Source organism: Mesoplodon bidens (assembly GCF_964165515.1).
Source record: "Mesoplodon bidens genome assembly, chromosome: 3".
Lineage (NCBI taxonomy): Eukaryota > Metazoa > Chordata > Mammalia > Artiodactyla > Ziphiidae > Mesoplodon > Mesoplodon bidens.
In genome coordinates this window covers 93618653-93637870 of record NC_138178.1, presented here as the reverse complement: position 1 = coordinate 93637870, position 19218 = coordinate 93618653, and the positions used below count along the sequence as shown (strand labels likewise).

Sequence of the window (19218 nt, the reverse complement as noted above, 5' to 3'; positions counted from 1 at the left end):
GACAAAGTACAGATTGTGTCCTTTATAATCAGTCATTCCTAAAGACTTTTATGCATGTGTTATAATGTTCTCTTTTTATTAATTATCATAGAGCAGGGGTCAGTAAACTTTATGCAAAGGGGCAGATAGTAAATATTTTAGGCTTTGCAGGCCATACAGTCTCTGTTGCAGTTACTCAGCTCTGCTACTGTAATGCCATAGATGTTATGTAAATGAGTGAACCTGGCTGTGTTCCAATGAAACTTTAGTTAGGATTTGGCCCATGGGCCTTAAGTTTGTCAACCCCTGCTATAGAACATTATGCATGATTTCTATTGAGAATACATTCATCCTTGTTGATATTTTGGCTCATAATTAATTAAAATATTTATTCTCTTGTCTGTGCTATGCATTAGAATGGGAGATTGCTTAGAGTTCTGTTTATATTCATGTTTTGTCCTTTGAATCTGCACTAATCTTGTACTGTTAGTACTGAGTGCTTAAGAGTTGGAGAAGGCAGACCAGTATATGACTGTAGGTTGTTAGGGGATGATTTAGTAGATTTATAATATTCTACTTTAACTTTAGGCATCTCTCAAAACTAAACCCATCCACACGATCATAAGGAAACGAGCCCCTCCATGCAACAATGACTTCTGTCGATTGGGTTGTGTATGTTCAAGTCTAGCTTTGGAGAAGCGCCAGCCTGCTCACTGCCGCCGACCAGACTGCATGTTTGGCTGCACTTGTTTGAAAAGAAAAGTTGTACTTGTTAAAGGGGGATCCAAAACTAAGCATTTCCAGAGGAAGACTGCTCATCGTGATCCAGTATTTTACGATAATTTGGGCGAGGAGCAAAGAGAAGAAGGAGAAGAGGGAGTCAGGGAGGAGGAAGAACAATTGAAAGAGAAAAAGAAGAGAAAGAAGCTAGAATACAGTGAGTATTAATTGAGAGTTAAAACAGTATAGTTTTTTGTTTTTGTTTTTTTTGTTTTTGTTTGTTTGTTTTTTTATTAGTTTCTGCTTTATAACAAAGTGAATCAGTCATACATATACATCTGTTCCCACATCGCTGTTTTTTTTTTTTTTTAAGAAAAGTGTGGTTATTTCGGGACTTCCCTGGTGGTTCAGTGGTTAAGACCCTGTGCTCCCAAGGCAGGGGGCACGGGTTCAATCCCTGGTTGGGGAACTAAGATCCCTCATGCCACACGGTGTGGCCAAAAAAAAAAAGAGAAAAGAGGAAAAGTATGGTTATTTGAAAACGTATTTCAAATATTACTTACTTTAATCCTAATCAGTGATCTCATAAGAATTTCTTATTATCCTTAAAATGCTCTTTCTATATGGCATGTGCGACATACACAAAACTGTGCACACATGCCTTTTTTTAAATTGAAATTTTCTCTTGAAGATAGCTTTTTTGTGCTAAATTTGAATCATTCTCTTATTTGGATTTTCAGAATGCCTTTGAGGCTTCATCTTTTTTTCCGTGTGTCTTGCGCCCACTCCCTCACTTCATGCCCCCATGTTCTTTGAATATACAGATGATCATAGTAATCCATCATTTTCCTTTTTTCCCCCAAGCTGAATTTAGGTATAATAGACAAATTGCACATACTTAAAGTGTACAACATTATGATTTGGCATATGTATACTTTATGAAATAATTACCACAATCAAGTCAGCCAGCACACGTCATTTTATTTTCTAAAAGAAGTTTACAGAAAGACCTTCTGGTCATGGTTTGAGCCATTCATCAGTTGGTTGGAGATTTGGGGACAGAATAAGGGCATAACTGAGTTGAGCATTATGTACTCTTTTGAAAAGCTTATTTTTCCTTTTTGGTATAATGTTATGTAGATTCAAGTTACATATTTCATTTTTGACTTTTTTTCCTTCCTGTTATATCTTTTTATTTTGTTTAAATAGACTGACTATAATTTTACCATGTAATTGAAGAGTTCCTTGCTTCTTAGTTTATTAGAGGATTAATATTCCATTTTTGGCAGTTTATATTTACATTTGTTAATTGCTTGCCATGTACTTACTTCAGTTAGATTGGATAATTAATATTTTTATGTATATTCTTCCAAGATTTTCTATTAATCCACTTGTGTGCATATGTATATATTTTTATAGAAATGGAACTACTGTGTATGTGGTAACTTACAGAAATTTCATATCATAAAGTCATGTTCTGCTTTCCATATTAACAAGTGCAACTCTATATTACAATTTTAGTTTTAATACCTTCATATTATTACAGTCCTTATGGCTGGACATTTAACCTTTATGGGTTTTCAAACAGTACGGTGATGAACATCCATGTTCAGTATAGGCTATTAAAAGTGGAATTGCTGTGACAATGAGTGCTTTTTAAACATTTATAAATGTTGCTAGAATTATACCAACTACACATTTACCAGTAGTTGGATAGTGCCACTTCTATATTCTTTTTTTTTTAATTTTTTTTATTTCTGGCTGTGTTGGGTCATCTTTGCTACGCGCGGGCTTTCTTCTAGTTGCAGCGAGCGGAGGCTACTCTTTGTTGCAGTGCGCGGACTTCTCATTGTGGTGGCTTCTCTTCTCGCGGAGCAGGGCTCTAGAGCACGTGGGCTTTAGTAGATGTGCCTGGGCTCAGTAGTTGTGGCTCGTGGGCTCTAGAGCGCAGGCTCAGTAGTTGCGGTGCACGGGCTTAGTTGCTCCCTGGCATGTGGGATCTTCCCGGACCAGGGCTCAAACTCATGTCCCCTGCATTGGCAGGCAGATTCTTAACCACTGTGCCACCACACTGCGCCACCAGGGAAGCCCACTTCTATATTCTTAACATTGGATATTCAAACTAATAGGCAGAAATTGATGTCTTGTCTTAAATTTATATTTCTTCAGTGATAGGTTTATTGACCATTTGTCATAAACTTTCTTCTGTAAATTGCTTTTTAAAATTCTTTGCTAACTTTTATTGGAGTGGCTTTGTTTTTTCCCCATATATTTCCAAGAGTTTTATTTTTTTCCAGGTTGTAATTTTGTAATTTATATTTCAATTTTGTTCAAAGGTCTTCCCATCTCCCCTGACAAAGGAAAATCAGAGATGGTTAAGTCTGGCGGTCTCTTCTTCTTAAGGTTTTGGTTCTTTAGAAAGTCTTTCTGTATCCTCAAGATTTAAAAATATTTGGATTAGGGGCTTCCCTGGTGGCGTAGTGGTTGAGAGTCCGCCTGCCAGTGAAGGGGACACGGGTTCGTGCCCCAGTCCGGGAAGATCCCACATACTGCGGAGCGGCTAGGCCCATGAGCCATGGCCGCTGGGCCTGCGCGTCCGGAGCCTGTGCTCCGCAACGGGAGAGGCCACAACAGTGAGAGGCCCACGTACCGCAAAAAAAAAAAAGAAAAAAAATTTAGATTAATAAATGGGCTTAAAGGGCTTCCCTGGTGGCACAGTGGTTGAGAATCTGCCTGCTAATGCAGGGGACACGGGTTTGAGCCCTGGTCTGGGAGGATCCCATATGCTGCGGAGCGACTAGGCCCATGAGCCACAACTACTGAGCCTGCGCGTCTGGAGCCTGTGCTCCGCAACAAGAGAGGCCGCGATAGTGAGAGGCCCGCGCACCATGATGAAGAGTGGCCCCCACTTGCCACAACTAGAGAAAGCCCTCGCACAGAAACGAAGACCCAACACAGCAAAAATAAATTAATTAATTAATAAACTCCTACCCCCAACATCTAAAAAAATAAAAATAAATAAATGGGCTTAAAAAATTAAATTGTTCATATATCTGGAATTTATTTGATGTGAGATTTGTCATAGGGCTTCATTTTTCCCCCAAATGGCTAGCTAGTTGTACCATCACTTGTTGAGAGTAAATACTTTCCCTACTGGTTTAAAATGTCACCTATGATACAGGAAATTAAAATATACCAATGTTTGGGTCTGTTTTTCGTTTCTGCTGTCCATTTTGTGACCAGTGCCAGGCTGTTTTAATTGGTATTTCAGTGTTTAAATAAGGTACTACCTTCATATACCTAAATGATCTTTCTGTAAATATGATTTAAAAGGTTTAAAATGAAATATAATACAAAATTATTAATTTAGTTTTATCTACACCTCCTTATTGAGTTTATTCCCATCCTGCACTTACAGCAACTCTTTTCCATTTCAAAGCAACAGAAATAAGTTACAAAAGCCACAGCAGTGGGAATACTGTGTATCTGTTAAGTTTATTACTTTGTTTTCTTGGTAGAGTCTTTACCCTGTGTCTTAATCAGAGTTAAACTCCAGAAGGCAGTCAATTATCATAGTATATTTGGGTTTTCTCACTGATGTAGTCCTTACTGAAAGACATGGTCTACGGTGCTCTAGGAACCATTAATTTTCTTGTACTGTTAGGGGACAGTGAGGAAAGGAGGGAAGATATTTGTGTTATGATTGCTCTGTAAAAGGAGTAGAAATAGCGAAGAGTTCTTGGAGACAGAAATGTTGCTGAGACCGAAAACAAACAAACAAAAATAAATACAAAAACTGGAAGAAGGGCTTCCCTGGTGGCGCAGTGGTTGAGAGTCCGCCTGCCGATGCAGGGGACACGGGTTCGTGCCCCGGTCTGGGAAGATCCCACATGCCGCGGAGCAGCTGGGCCCGTGAGCCATGGCTGTTGAGCCTGTGCGTCCGGAGCCTGTGCTCCGCAACGGGAGAGGCCACAACAGTGAGAGGCCCATGTAACGCAAAAAAAAAAAAAAAAAAAAAAAAAAAAAAAAAAACTGGAAGAAGAAGAAATCTATCAGTATGTTTTGCAAAAAGATAGGAGGAAAACGAGAAAAAAAATTGCTGTGATTTAAAGGAGTTGGAGAAAGTGAGGAGAGAAATGGAAGAGAGAAATTACTCAAAGAAATGATGGTGGAGGCACTGCCCTGGCGGTCCAGTGGTTAAGACTCCGTGCTTCCACTGTGGGGGGTGAGGGTTTGATCCCTGGTCAGGGAACTAAGATCCTGCATGCTGTGCAGCGTGCCCCCCCCCCAGAAAAAAGAAATGATGGTAGAAAATGTCTCGGAGCTGAAGGACATGACACTTCTGATTTAAAGGGCCCACTGAATACCAGGCAGAAATAACTTTAAGGTGACTCTATCTAGACACATTCTTCTGACGTTTCAGAGCATTGAGGGTGAAGAAGATATCCTGAACTCTTTTAAAGAGAAGGCACTTTTCCTAGGAAGGATTTTTTTTTTTTTTTTTTTTTTTTTTTTTTTTTTGCGATACGCGGGCCTCTCACTGTTGTGGCCTCTCCCGTTGCGGAGCATAGGCTCCGGACGCGCAGGCTCAGCAGCCATGGCTCACGGGCCCAGCCGCCCCGCGGCATGTGGGATCCTCCCACACCGGGGCACAAACCCGTGTCCCCTGCATCGGCAGGCGGACTCTCAACCACTGCGCCACCAGGGAAGCCCCTCCTAGGAAGGATTTAGAATCAGTTTGATATCAAAGTAACACTGGACGTTTGCATCATTGTTTCTAAAATCAGAGTCTAGGGACTTCCCTGGTGGTCCTGTGGTTGAGAATTCACCTTCCAATGCAGGGGATGCAGGTTCAATCCCTCGTTGGCGAGGATCCTGTATGCCGTGGGGCAACTGGAAGCCCGTACGCCACAACTACAGAGCCCACTTGCTCTGGAGCTCACACACCACAACTAGAGAGAAGCCCATGTGCCGCGGCGACGAGCCTGCGCACTGCAATGAAAGATACTGTGTGATGCAACTAAGATCCGACTAAGCCCCCCCCCGCAAAAAAATTAGAGTCAAGTGGGGACTGGATGAATTTTTAACCTAGCATTCTTGGCCAAATTATAAATCATAATTTATAATTATGCATGAGATAGAGATATATTAAAACATACAATCAGGTTGCAGGAAGTTGATCTCTTGGAGACTCCTGGTGAATTTCTTGAGGTTGTGCTCCAGAAAATGGAATACAAAAAATTCAAGAAGCATGAGATAACATCTAGTGAATTGTGGACCCAGCCCAAGAGGGGGAGAAAACAATCTTAGGATGACAACTACAAAGCAAGACTAGAAAGCAAGTAGTCTAATTTAAAGTAGAAAGTCAGGGCTTCCTTGGTGGCGTAGTGGTTGAGTCTGCCTGCCAATGCAGGGGACGCAGGTTTGTGCCCCGGTCCAGGAAGATCCCACATGCTGCGGAGTGGCTGGGCATGTGAGCCATGGCCGCTGAGCCTGCGCGTCCGGAGCCTGTGCTCCGCAACGGGAGAGGCCACAACAGTGAGAGACCCGCGTACTGCAAAAAAAAAAAAAAAAGAAAAAGAAAAAAAGAAATGACATGGTTAAGAACCTGGATGATTAATGTTTAGGTGAAGATTCACGCCACCTTCATCAATTAAAAAAAAACCAATTAAGAACACTGGAAGGAAAAAATTTGTTCAGGAAAATTATGGTCCAACTATGAACCAATACAATTTTTGGTAAAATTTTGAGCAATTAAGAGTATAAGAAAAGAGAATCTGTTGGACAGTTTCAGCAAACTTAGTGGTATAGAATTACATTTTCTTCCTCTAAGGGGTCAGTCACATTAGTTGATTCTACAAGGATTGATCATATAAGCATAATTTTGTAAGAAATGTATTGGTATTTTGATTTTTAGAATTGGCATATACAAATTGCTAAAGTTCCAAATGGAATTTTAGAACAGAAATCAGTACTATAAATCACGACAATGTGAAAGTAGCGCTATAGCCGACAGAAGATGAAAAGTGGAGCAAGTTTAGGATGCTAATTTCCTTATCTTTCATCACACTTGAGTCCTTAGCCACTGCTAAATCATGGAGTTGAGGAGAAAGTGTTTGATTTAGGATTATTGAGGTAACCACCAAAACTAAACACAAATGGTTGAAAGTAGTCAGTCGTGGGGACTGTGACACTGGGTATGTTGGAAGACTTGTCTTTCATTTTTGTGTCATTTTGTACAGCTTGAATTTTTTTCGTCTTTTGTATTTATTCTGTAGTTGATGTATAAATTAAAAATTAGTGTTTTTGATGCATGAAATCTAGGCATTTGACGATAGCTTTTTTTGTCATTGTAATAGACTTAAAAATTGTTCTGCCATTAGTGGCCCATTAATCCATTGATGTGAACAGAAGGATATTAACGTTATTAGCCAGTCTTTGTGAAGAGCACTGTATAAGGGTATGTCATTTAAATCTTGCAACCTTTTGTGATAAGGTGGTTTCTCCATTTTACAAATACACTAACCGAGTGCTTAGAGCGTTTAAGTGACTTCTTCCTCAAGGTCACATTGCTGTTAAGTGAGCGGTAGGGATTTGAACCCAAGTTTTCCAAGTCTTTGTGTTTTTTCTACTGTGTAAGATACAATTTCTGAAATTTGGCCTTCACTCTTATCACCTGTTTACTCTTGCATTTGTCTAAAAATACTGCAGGTGGTATTGATATAAAAGCACTGTGCTTAGCTGCTGTGGATTGTACCATGACAAAGGATTAAAAATCTGGAGTTCCTCCTTTCTCAGCCCACTTAGAATTTTGTTAGAGATGTATACCTACGAGTTAACTTTATGTAAAGAGATCAATAAAATTGATATCTGTAGGAAACTGATTAGGAAAAAAGAACACAAAAATTACCAGGATCAGGAATGAGAAGTAATATTACTGCAGACTTTAAAAGGATAATAAGGAAATATTAGGAACAATTTTATGCCAATAAATTGGACAACTTAGATGAAATGAACAAATTTTTTTGAAAGATACAAAGCTACCAGACTCACTTAAGAAGAAATAAGTAATTGTTTAGTCCTGTACCTGTGAACTTGTAGTGAAAACTCCCACAATAATAACACCAGTTCCAGATGTCTTCACGGTTAATTCTACAAAACTGTTTAAGGAAGAAATAATATCCAGTCTACACAAACGCTTCCGTAAAATGGTTTTATTCTGTGAGCCCAGCATTACCCTGATACTCAAACCAGAAAAAGACATTATAATAGAACTGTAGAGTAATATCCCTGAGGAATGAATATATATATATATAGAGATTATAAATGAAAATTTAGCAAATCAAATCCAAGAGTATATTTGAAGGATAAGTACATCATGGCCTAGTGGGGTTTATTCCAGTTCTGCAGGGTTAATTTAACACCTGAAAATAATCACTGTAGTTCACCGTTACCATAACAGACTTTTTAAAAAATGCCATAAAGGGGCCTCCCTGGTGGCGCAGTGGTTGAGAGTCCGCCTGCCGATGCAGGGGATACGGGTTCGTGCCCCGGTCTGGGAGGATCCCATATGCCGCGGAGCGGCTGGGCCCGTGAGCCATGGCCGCTGGGCCTGCGCATCCGGAGCCTGTGCTCCGCAACGGGAGAGGCCACAGCAGTGAGAGGCCCGCATACCGCAAAAAGAAAAAAAAAAAAAATGCCATATGGTGATTTCAATAGATATTTTGAAAAATTGACAAAATCCATTTCTGGTAAAAGTTCTTAAGCACACTAGGAATAGCAGGAGACTTCCTCAACCTGATAAGGAGCATCTATAAAAAACCTTACAGGGACATCCCTGGTGGCACAGTGGGTAAGATTTTGCACTCCCAATGTAGGGGGCCTGGTTTCGATCCCTGGTCAGGGAACTAGATCCCACATGCATGCCGCAAGTAAGAGTTCGCATGCCACAACTAAGGAACCCAAGTGCCGCAACTAAGGAGCCTGCGAGCCTAAACTAAGACCTGGTACAACCAAATAAATAAATAAATATTATAACACAAACAAAAAAAACAAAAAAAACCTCTACAGCCAACATACTAATGATGCTGAGTGCTTTTCCCCAGAGATTGGGAGTGAGGAATATTGTCCTCTTTCATCATGTCTATTTAACATCATACATTCTAGCCAGTGCAGTAAGGCATGAAAAAGAAAATGCATCCAGGTTGGAAAGGAAGAAATAAAATTGGCTTTTTCATAGATAGGGAAATTCTAGGGAATCTACAAAAAAGCTACTAGAACTGTAAGTTAGTTTAGTGAGGTTACAGCATACAACAATATCAGTATACAGTGTATTTGTATATATACCAATGATCAACTGGAAATTGGAATTAAAAATACCATTTAAAGAACATACAAAGAAATGAAATGCTTAATGATAAGTTGCAAAAAAAGAAAAACACTTTATACTAAAAAGTGCTGAGAGCACTTTAAAAGATCTAAGTAAATGGAGAGGTACACAGTTTTCATGCATCAGAGGACTCTGTTGGTAAGATACAGTTTTCCTCAGATTGATTTATAAATTTGATGCTGTTCCAGTCAAAACCTCAACAGGCTACTTCTGGTAGAAATTGGTGAGTTGTTTCTAATTTATGTGGAAAACAAAGGACTTATAATAGTCCTTTAATAAACAACTTTGATAAAGAACATAGTTGATAGACTTACACTACCTGATTTTAAGACTTACTATAAAGCTGATGTAATTGGGATAAAGAAAAAGACATTCACATACCTCATTTTATTGCACTTGGTTTTATTGTGCTTTGCAGATACTGCAGTTTTTATAAATTGAAGGTTTGTGGCAGTCTGGCGTCCAGCAAGTCTGTTGGCACCATTTTTTCCAGGAACATATACTCCCTTCATGTCTTTGTCTTATAGTTCGGTAATTCTCAAAATATTTCAAACTTTTTCATTATAATTACACTTGTTTTGGTGATCCTTGATCAATGATCTCTGATGTTACTAATGTAATTGTTTTGGGGCTCTATGAATTGCACCAATATAAGATGGCAAATATAATAAATGTTGTGTGTGTTCTGACTACTCTAGCTACTGGCTATTTCCCATCTCTCTCCCTCTCCTTGACCTCCCTATTCCCTGAGACACAACAATATTGAAATTAGGCCGATTAATAACCCTACAATGGCATCTAAGTTTTCAAGTGAAAGGAAGAGTCTTACATTTCTCATTTTAAATCAAAGTTGGAAATGATTAAGCTTAGTGAGGAGGGCATGTCAAAAGCTGAGATGTGCTGAAAGCTAGGCCTCTTGCACCAGTGAGCCAAGTTGTGAATGCAAAGGAAAAGTTCTTGAAGGAAATTAAAAATGCTACTCCAGTGAACACATGAATAATAAGAAAGCGAAACAGTCTTATTGCTGACATTCAGAAAGTTTAAATGGTTTGAATAGAATATCAAGCCAGTCACAACATTCCCTTAAGCCAAAGCCTAATCCAGAGCAAGGCCCTAACTCTCTTCAATTCTATGAAGGCTGCTGAGAGAGGTGAAGAAGCTGCAGAAGAAAAGTTTGAAGCTAGCTGTGGTTGGTTCTTGAGGTTTATGGAAAGAAGCTGTCTCAATAACATAAAAGTGAAAGGAGAAGCAGCAAGTGCTGATATAGAAGCTGCAGCAAGTTAATCCAGATCTATCTCACATAATTAATGAAGGTTGCTACACTAAACTGCAGATTTTCAATGTAGGCGAAACAGCATTTTGAAGGAAGAAGATGCCATCTAATACAATTCTGTTAGTTTTTGCGTCACGTATTTTGATGGTCTTTCATTAGGTGTGTAAATGTTTGTGATAGTTATTTCTTCTGGATGGATTGAACCTTTTATTAATATGTAATGTCCTTCTTTGTCTCTTGCAACCTTTTTTGATTTAATGTTTACTTGGTCTGATCTTAGTATAGCCATCCCTGTTCTCTTTTAGTTATTACTTGCATGGGATATCATTTTCCATCCTTTCACTTTCAACCTGTTTGTATCTTTGGCTCTCAAGAGAGTCTCTTGTACACAGGGTATAGTTGGATCATGCGTTTTTTAAATCAATTCTGCCAATATTTCTTTTGATGGGAGAATTTAATCTATTTACATTTAAAATAATTATTGATAAGGAGGGACTTCTGTCATTGTGCTGTTTGTTTTCTATATGCCTTAAAACTCTTTAGTTCCTCATTTCCTGCATTACTGTATTATTTTGTGTTTAGTTGATATTTTGTTGTGAAATGTTTAAATTTTTTCCTCATTTCCTTTATGGGTATTCTATAGCTATTTTTTTGTGGTTACCATAGGGGTTACATTTACCATCCTGAAGTTATAACATTCTAATTTGAATTTATACCAACTTAACTTGAATAACAGAAAAACTCTTCTCCTTTATAGCTATGTTTCCATACCTTTTGGTTGTTGATGTCACAGTATTACATATTTATACATTGTGTGTTCAAAAACATAAATAATTTTTTGAAGTGCCTTAATTCTTAAATTATGTAGAAAACAAGATTTGGAGTTATAAACTAAAAATACAGTAATACTAACTTTCATAGTAATGATTTTTTCCCTTTAAATGTATTACTCTCTCAAATCCTGTAGAAAATGGAAAGTGCAGTTACAAACCATTGTTACAATAATACTGGCTTTTATAGTTGCCCATGTATTTACCTGTAGTGAGATCTTTATTTTTCCATATAAGTTTGAATTATTGTCTAGTGTCCTTTCATTTCACCTTGCAGAACTCCCTTGAATATTTTTTGCATGCAGGTTTAATGGTCATGAACTACCTCAGCTTTTGTTTATCTGAGAATTTCTTAATTTCTCCCTCACTATTGAAGGACAGTTTTGCCACATACAGGATTTTAGCAATTTGAATAGATCAGCTCACTGTCTGGTGGCTTCCAAAGTTTCAGATGAGTAATCTGCTCATATTTCTATTGAGGATCCCTTGTAATGATTTGTTTCTCTCTTGCTGCTTGTCTTTCTCTTTTGAAAGTTTGATTATACTGTGTCTCAGTGTGGGCCTCTATGAGTTCATCTTGGAATTTGTTGGGCTTTCTGGATGTTTATATTCATGTCTTTCCTTGAAGTTTGAAAGTTTTCAGCTGTTATTTCTTCAGATGTTCTCTCTGCCCATTTCTTTTTCTCTTCTCTCTCTGGAATGCCTGTGATGCCTATACTGGTCCACTTGATGGTATCACACAGGTCCTTAGGCTCTGTTCACTTGTCTTTAATCTCTTTTATTCCTGTTCCTCAGACTCCATGATTTGCATTGTCCGATCTTCAAGTTCACTGATTCTTTCTTTTGCCTGTTCAAATCTGTCTTTGAATCCCTCTAGCTAATTTTTCATTTTAGTTACTGTACTTTCCAGCTCCAGGATTGCTTTTTGGTTTCTTTCAGGTTTTATGTCTCTTTATCAGTATTCCCATTTTACTTACACATTGTTTTCTTGACTTTCCCTACATCTTCCTTTATTTTTTTGAGTATCTTTTTAAGACAGCTGTTTTAAAGTCTTTGGTATATCTGTCATTAGGTCCTTTTTAGGGACAGTTTGTTGATTTACTTTTTTCCTTTGAATTGGCCATACTTTCTTGTTTCTTTGTATGCCTTGTGATGTTTTGTGGAACACTGGACATTTGAGTCTAATAATGTGGTAACTCTGGAAATCAGATTCTCCTTCCTCAGGGTTTTCTGTTTGTTTGTTTTGTTATTGTTTTTGTTTTTTTGATTGTTGTAGGCTGTCTTTGTGCCAAGGATCAGCCTGAGGTGTAAACTTAAGGTATTCTCAGGTCTTTTCTGAGCCTTTCATTGGGCATGCATAGTCACTTTCTAATTTTCCTCATATATGCAGGGTTTTGGTTTTTTTGTTCTGTTTTGTTTTTTGGGTTTTTTTAGTGTTATAGTCTTTAGTGTCTGGCTTCCAAAAAGGGGAAAAAGTGAAAAATGAAGAGGGGAAAAGGGTGCTGTCCATTTAAATCCCCTGGAAGTTACTTAAGACAAAGGGGGTAACGCCTTGCAATAGTGTGGGGAGCTTCAGCAGCAATGGCTTCCTGCCTCTTTGTCTGTACCTCTGTTGCCAGAAGCAGCAGTCAGAGCAGAGATCCCTGATATTTGGAAGACAAGGTCCTTTCTGCTCACCCTGGCTCCCACTGTGTGTAAGCTGCTCCAGGAACACATGCCCAGCTGCCTGCCAGGTGACAGGAGGGATGAAGAATGGGTAGCTGCTATTGTGCCAAGAGCTGAAATTGAACACAAAATTTACTGTCCAGGTCTTCTCCTGGAAGTTGTAAGCCTTCAGCAGACTCCAGAGTTTCAAAATACATCAAACAGATTCTGTCAGTACAGTTGTTGTTCAGATCTTGAGTTATATATGCGCTGCTGCCTACTCCACCATCTCCCCAGAAACCTCTCAATATCCATTCTTAAATTAAAAAACAACCAAAAAAACCAAAAAACTGTTAGCAAGCAAAACTGAATATTGTAATGGTGTTCCTTCTCTTTTTCATCTGTAATTTCATTGCAATCCTAATCAAAATCTTGACAGCTTTTTATGTGAAGCTTGAAAAGCTGATTCCAAAATTTACATGAAAATGCAGGGACCTAGAAATAGCCAGGAGGGATGTTGAACGTCTCATTTATAATTGGAAATGCAAACTACATCCACAGCAAGATTCCACTACATGCCTGCCAGAATGGTTATAACAGAAATCCTCTGATAATATCAACTCTTGATAAATGGGAACTCTCATGCACTGCTAATGGGAATGTAAATTGGTATAACCACTTTGGAAAGTAGTTTGACAGTACCTACTGAAATTGGTGATTCCCATGCCCTTGATCTAGCAGTTTGACTCCTAAGTAACCAGCAGAACTGCGGTCTACAACAATGTTTATGGCACCATGACGCAGAGTAACTAAAATCTGAAAACAAACCCAGATACCTAATAGCAGTAGAATGAATAAATAATAGTATGAATAATCAGTGGAGTAGTATACCACTGTAAAAATAAATGAATTATGTGCAACAGCATGTAGATGCATTTTACAGATATGTTGTGTGAGAAGAAAAAAAGCTATGCAAAGAACACATCTCTGTAATTATCCTTTAAAGATTTCAAAAGTAGGCAAAATTATTATTGTATTTTTTAACATCTTTATTGGAGTATAATTGCTTTACAATGGTGCATCAGTTTCTGCTTTATAACAAAGTGAATCAGCTATACATATTCATATATCCCCATATCTCCTCCCTCTTGCGTCTCCCTCCCAACCTCCCTATCCCACCCCTCTAGGTGGTCACAAAGCACCGAGCTGATCTCCCTGTGCTATGTGGCTGCTTCCCACTATCTATTTTACATTTGGTAGTGTATATGTGTCCATGCCACTCTCTCACTTCGTCCCAGCTTACCCTTCCCCCTCTCCGTGTCCTCAAGTCCATTCTCTATGTCTGCATCTTTATTCCTGTCCTGCTCCTAGGTTCTTCAGAACCATTTTTTTTTTTTAGATTCCATATATATGTGTTAGCATACAGTATTTTTCTCTTTCTGACTTACTTCACTCTGTATGACAGACTCTAGGTCCATCCACCTCACTACAAATTACCCAGTTTCGTTTCTTTTTATGGCTGAGTAATATTCCATTGTATATATGTGCCACATCTTCTTTATCCATTCACCTGTCGATGGACACTTAGGTTGCTTCCATGCCCTGGCTATTGTAAATAGAGCTGCAGTGAACATTGTGGTACATGACTCTTTGAATTATGGTTTTCTCAGGGTATATATCCAGTAGTGGGATTGCTGGGTCATATGGTAGTTCTATTTGTAGTTTTTTAAGGAACCTCCATATTGTTCTCCATAGTGGCTGTATCAGTTTACATTCCCACCAACAGTGCAAGAGGGTTCCCTTTTCTCCACACCCTCTCCAGCATTTATTGTTCGTAGATTTTTTGATGATGGCCGTTCTGTCTGGTATGAGGTGATACCTCATTGTAGTTTTGATTTGCATTTCTCTAATGATTAGTGATGTTGAGCATCCTTTTCATGTATTTGTTGGCAATCTGTATGTCTTCTTTGGAGAAATGTCTATTTAGGTCTCCTGCCCATTTTTGGATTGGGTTGTTTGTTTTTTTGCTATTGAGCTGCATGAGCTGCTTGTAAATTTTGGAGATTAATCCTTTGTCAGTTGCTTCATTTGCAAATATTTTCTCCCATTCTGAAGGTTGTCTTTTGGTCTTGTTTATGGCTTCCTTTGCTGTGCAAAAGCTTTTAAGTTTCATTAGGTCCCATGTGTTTATTTTTGTCTTTATTTCCATTTCTCTAGGAGGTGGGTCAAAAAGGATCTTGCTGTGATTTATGTCATAGAGCGTTCTACCTGTGTTTTCCTCTAAGAGTGTTATAGTGCCTGGCCTTACATTTAGGTCTTTAATCCATTTTGAGTTTATTTTTGGGTATGGTGTTATGGAGTGTTCTAATTTCATTCTTTTACATGTAGCTGTCCAGTTTTCCCAGCACCACTTATTGAAGAGGCTCTCTTTTCTCCATTGTATATTCTTGCCTCCTTTATCAAAAAATAAGGTGACCATATGTGTGTGGATTTATCTCTGGGCTTTCTATCGTGTTCCATTGATGTATATTTCTGTTTTTGTGCCAGTACCATACTGTCTTGATTACTGTAGCTTTGTAGTATAGTCCAAAAGCAGGCAAAATTAAGCTATGATGTTTAGGTGTGATGTTTGGTGTTAAAAAAGGAAAGCAGGGGGCTTCCCTGGTGGCACAGTGGTTGAGAGTCTGCCTCCTAATGCAGGGGACGCGGGTTCGAGCCCTGGTCTGGGAAGATCCCACATGCCACGGAGCAACTGGGCCCGTGAGCCACAACTACTGAGCCTGTGCATCTGGAGCCTGTGCTCTGCAACAGGAGAGGCCACAACACTGAGAGGCCTGCACACTGCGATGAAGAGTGGACCCCACTCGCCACAACTAGAGAAAGCCCTCACACGGAAACGAAGACCCAACACAGCCAAAGATAATAAATAAAATGTGACACCTTTAAAAAAAAAAAAAAAAAGGAAAGCAGGGAGGTGGCTGTCATTTAAGTGAGTCCCTTGTGGGAAGGACTATGACTGAGAAAAGCATGCAGAGGCTTCTGGGGTTTATGGCAGTATTTCATTTCTTAATCTGTAGAGTGTTTACATGGTTGTACAATATATTTGTTAATATGTATTAAGGTGTATATACATTGTTTCTGCCCTTTATGGGTATTATATTTCACAATAAAAAGTTTGAAAATGTCTTCAAAATAGGAGGGAGATGAATATAGTATGCTGATTATTAGCACAGCAGTTTTCTCGGACTTGCATGTCTAACACTTCATTTATGGAACAAGTATGCTGGGCACTGCTAGGAGTGAGAGGAGTTAAGATATAGATAATTAGTTTCTAAGTCCGTCTGTAAAAGGTTACTGTCAGTTTGATGAAACAGGTATATGGTAATCATGTAGATATATATTTATGGTAATTTTAAGTGCCACAGTAACAAAAGTGCCATATGTTTTAAGTGTCATGAACAAAAGACTTATCGAGAACTCAGAAGACAGAGTGATAACGCTAGGGAACCTTGGGAAGATAGTGTATTTTAGAAGGCATTTGAATAGAGATGAGGGGATATTAATTCTTTCTTGAAACAGGTTTCTGTTCTTGGTTTCTGTGAATATATGCTACTCTGGTTCTCCCCTTATCCTGCCTTTGCTAGCTCCCTTTATCTGGGTTTCAGATGAAGGGGTACGAGTATCTCTAGTGTATTGTGAGGGGTGCAGAGAAGTGCTCTATCTTGTATTCTAGGCTGTGTAAAGGAATCAAGTGGACAGTGGGCTAATGTAGTGTGAGGAAGTGGACTGTTGTTTTGGCCCTTGTGTGGAGTCTGACCATTTTCATGGCTTCAGGTGTAGTCTCTGCCAATGACAGTCCTAATTTTTATTGCTTACCCTACTTGGTTAGGTTGCTGTCACTCCCGTCTTACATGTCCTAAACAGAACTCAATTCAGTACGTTTTGTGAACTCTCCTATTTATTGGAACCTCCATTTTCCCTCTTACCCACAATTGAAACTTTAGAGTTGTCTTTGATTCCCTATGAGGAATTAGGATGTTTTCAGACATTTTAAGAGGGTTTCTTCTGAAGTATTGTATATCAAGGAGCTATTATTTTCAAAAGAAAAAAAGATGAGAAGGGTTCTGTACTTATTATAATCATTAGTTTATGGAGGCTTAGAAAATCGTTGAAAGATGATTAAGAGAGGTAAGACAATAGTACTTGACCTGCCTGAAGGCTTTTATTTTTGTAGTAGAATTAATATGTGTGTGAAATAATTCGTAAAACTAGACAATAAAGCTTTAACCAAATGAGTGGTAGAGGCTCTATATACACCACCTTCATTGTAAGGTCATCCCTGGTTACCCTTTTATTATTGCTATTATTACTTTTAAGAGTTTTTTTTTTTTGATGTGGACTTTGTTTTTTTTAAGTCTTTATTTGTTACAATATTGCTTCTGTTTTATGTTTTGGGGTTTTTTTTGGCCATGAGGCATGTGGGATCATAGTTCCCTGACCAGGGATTGAACCTGCACCCCCTGCATTGGAAGGCAAAGTCTTAACCAGTGGACTGCCAGGGAAGTCCCCCTGGTTACCCTTTTCAAAATTGCAACACTCCCCTCAAAAGACATACTCCCTAAACATACTGTTTACTTCTCTCTGCTTTGTTTTTTCTCATAAGCACTTATCAAAATCCAACATATTTTCATTATTTGTCTTGTTTATTGCCTGTCTTACCCTCTTCCCTCCAATTTAAATGTAAGCTCCATAAACGCAGGGGTTTTTGTCAGTTTTGTTCATTACTGTATCTACAAAGTCTGATACATAGTGAACATTTAAATATTTGAATACATGAATGAATACTGGGGTCTTACCAGCCTTTGTGAATTATGTGATAAATAAGCTAAGTTATAAAATTTGGATAACAGAGACTGCTAAGTAGCTAATTAATTGGCCCAATCACATTCTAGCTCTGAAGGTTTTTTCCTCCCTATTTTAAGCCTTTATTCAGTATTTTGTGATTATGCTCTGAATGATGTTAGCCTTAGGAGACTTTTGGGCAAAATTGTTCTTTACTAGTTGGGTCTTAATGTTCAGAGCAGATGTACTTCTTATGAAATCAGGTAGCAGTTTGGATACTGCTTTGTTATAAAAGATTAAGTGTCTGATTAAGTGTCAGTTGCTGCGTGGTCACATTTTATGTGACTTTAGGCATAGATTTTGGGTCTTTGGTTCAGAGTCAGCTACATCCTCTCAGAGCACTGACCATTGAAATTCAAAAAACAAGGTTTGCTTTTCTGTCTTCTTGATGGGATTGGGCAGTTTGCTTTAAGAATAAAGCAGCAGGGCTTCCCTGGTGGCGCAGTGGTTGAGAAGTCTGCCTGCCGATGCAGGGGACAGGGGTTCGTGCCCAGGTTTGGGAAGATCCCACATGCTGCGGAGCGGCTAGGCCCGTGAGCCATGGCCGCTGAGCCTGCGCGTCCGGAGTCTGTGCTCCACAACGGGAGAGGCCACAGCAGTGAGAGGCCCACGTAACGAAAAAAAAAAAAAAAAAGAATAAAGCCAGCAGCCTATTAACCTAGATCCTCCATTTAATTTGGTTAAATAATCAATGTATGTTTTCCTTTCTGTAGGACTTGCTGATAGTATGATTTCATCTCAGTCAGGTTTCATTGCTTTTGTATTAAATGTATTTTTGCTCCTGTGCTGAGTTCAGGCTAACTTTTGAATAGAATTTGTCATCAGAAGGCAACAGTAACAGCTCTGGAGCCAGATTGACTGGGTTTGATCCTGCTTTTGCCTCTTACTGATGGACTTGCCTGAACCTCAGCTTCTGCAAAATGGGAATAATAATACCTCAAGGACTATTGTTACAGTTACATGATTTAAAACATATTAAGCGCTTAGAGTCTGTACATAGTAAGGTTCAATAAATACTTGTTATTTGTAAAATTAAAAACTGTAGTATAGAATGATTACCTTTCCAAGATACTAGAGAAAGTCTCTTCTGACCATGTTAAATATAATGGCATCTCCTGTTAACTCTTCATCCTTTATTTACCCAGCTATATTGTTCAATGATGCTCTTTTTACTTGATACTATATGTTTATTAGTTTGTTTTCTCCTATGGATTATAAACTTTGTGAAGGCAAGAACTTTGTTTTAGTCGTAGCTGTTTTCACTCTAGTGTCTAAAACAGTATCTGATTTATAATAGGTATTCAACAAATATTTGGTTAATAGATGAATGAATTAATAAGGTGCATGAGGGCAACTAAAGGTTTTCTTAGGGGGCATCTGTTTGATTATTTTAATGAGTTGGTGCTTTTTATGAGCGAGCATATTTTGTTTTGGCAATGCCTCAGTGAACTTTTGTTGCCAAAGGCATCTAACAATCTTAC

At 38.6% G+C, this 19218-nt stretch overlaps 1 protein-coding gene across 24 annotated transcripts in view; it reads left to right on the top strand.

The window, feature by feature from the left end:
- MGA (MAX dimerization protein MGA) overlaps nucleotides 1-19218 on the top strand; it is a 164598-nt gene that overhangs the window by 113761 nt on the left and 31619 nt on the right. For all 24 annotated transcript variants that reach the window (XM_081227498.1, XM_081227492.1, XM_081227482.1 and 21 more), the window contains exon 9: nucleotides 568-916. In XM_081227498.1, coding sequence (XP_081083624.1) covers nucleotides 568-916 — 349 coding nt within the window. The remainder of the gene's footprint in view (nucleotides 1-567; nucleotides 917-19218) is intronic.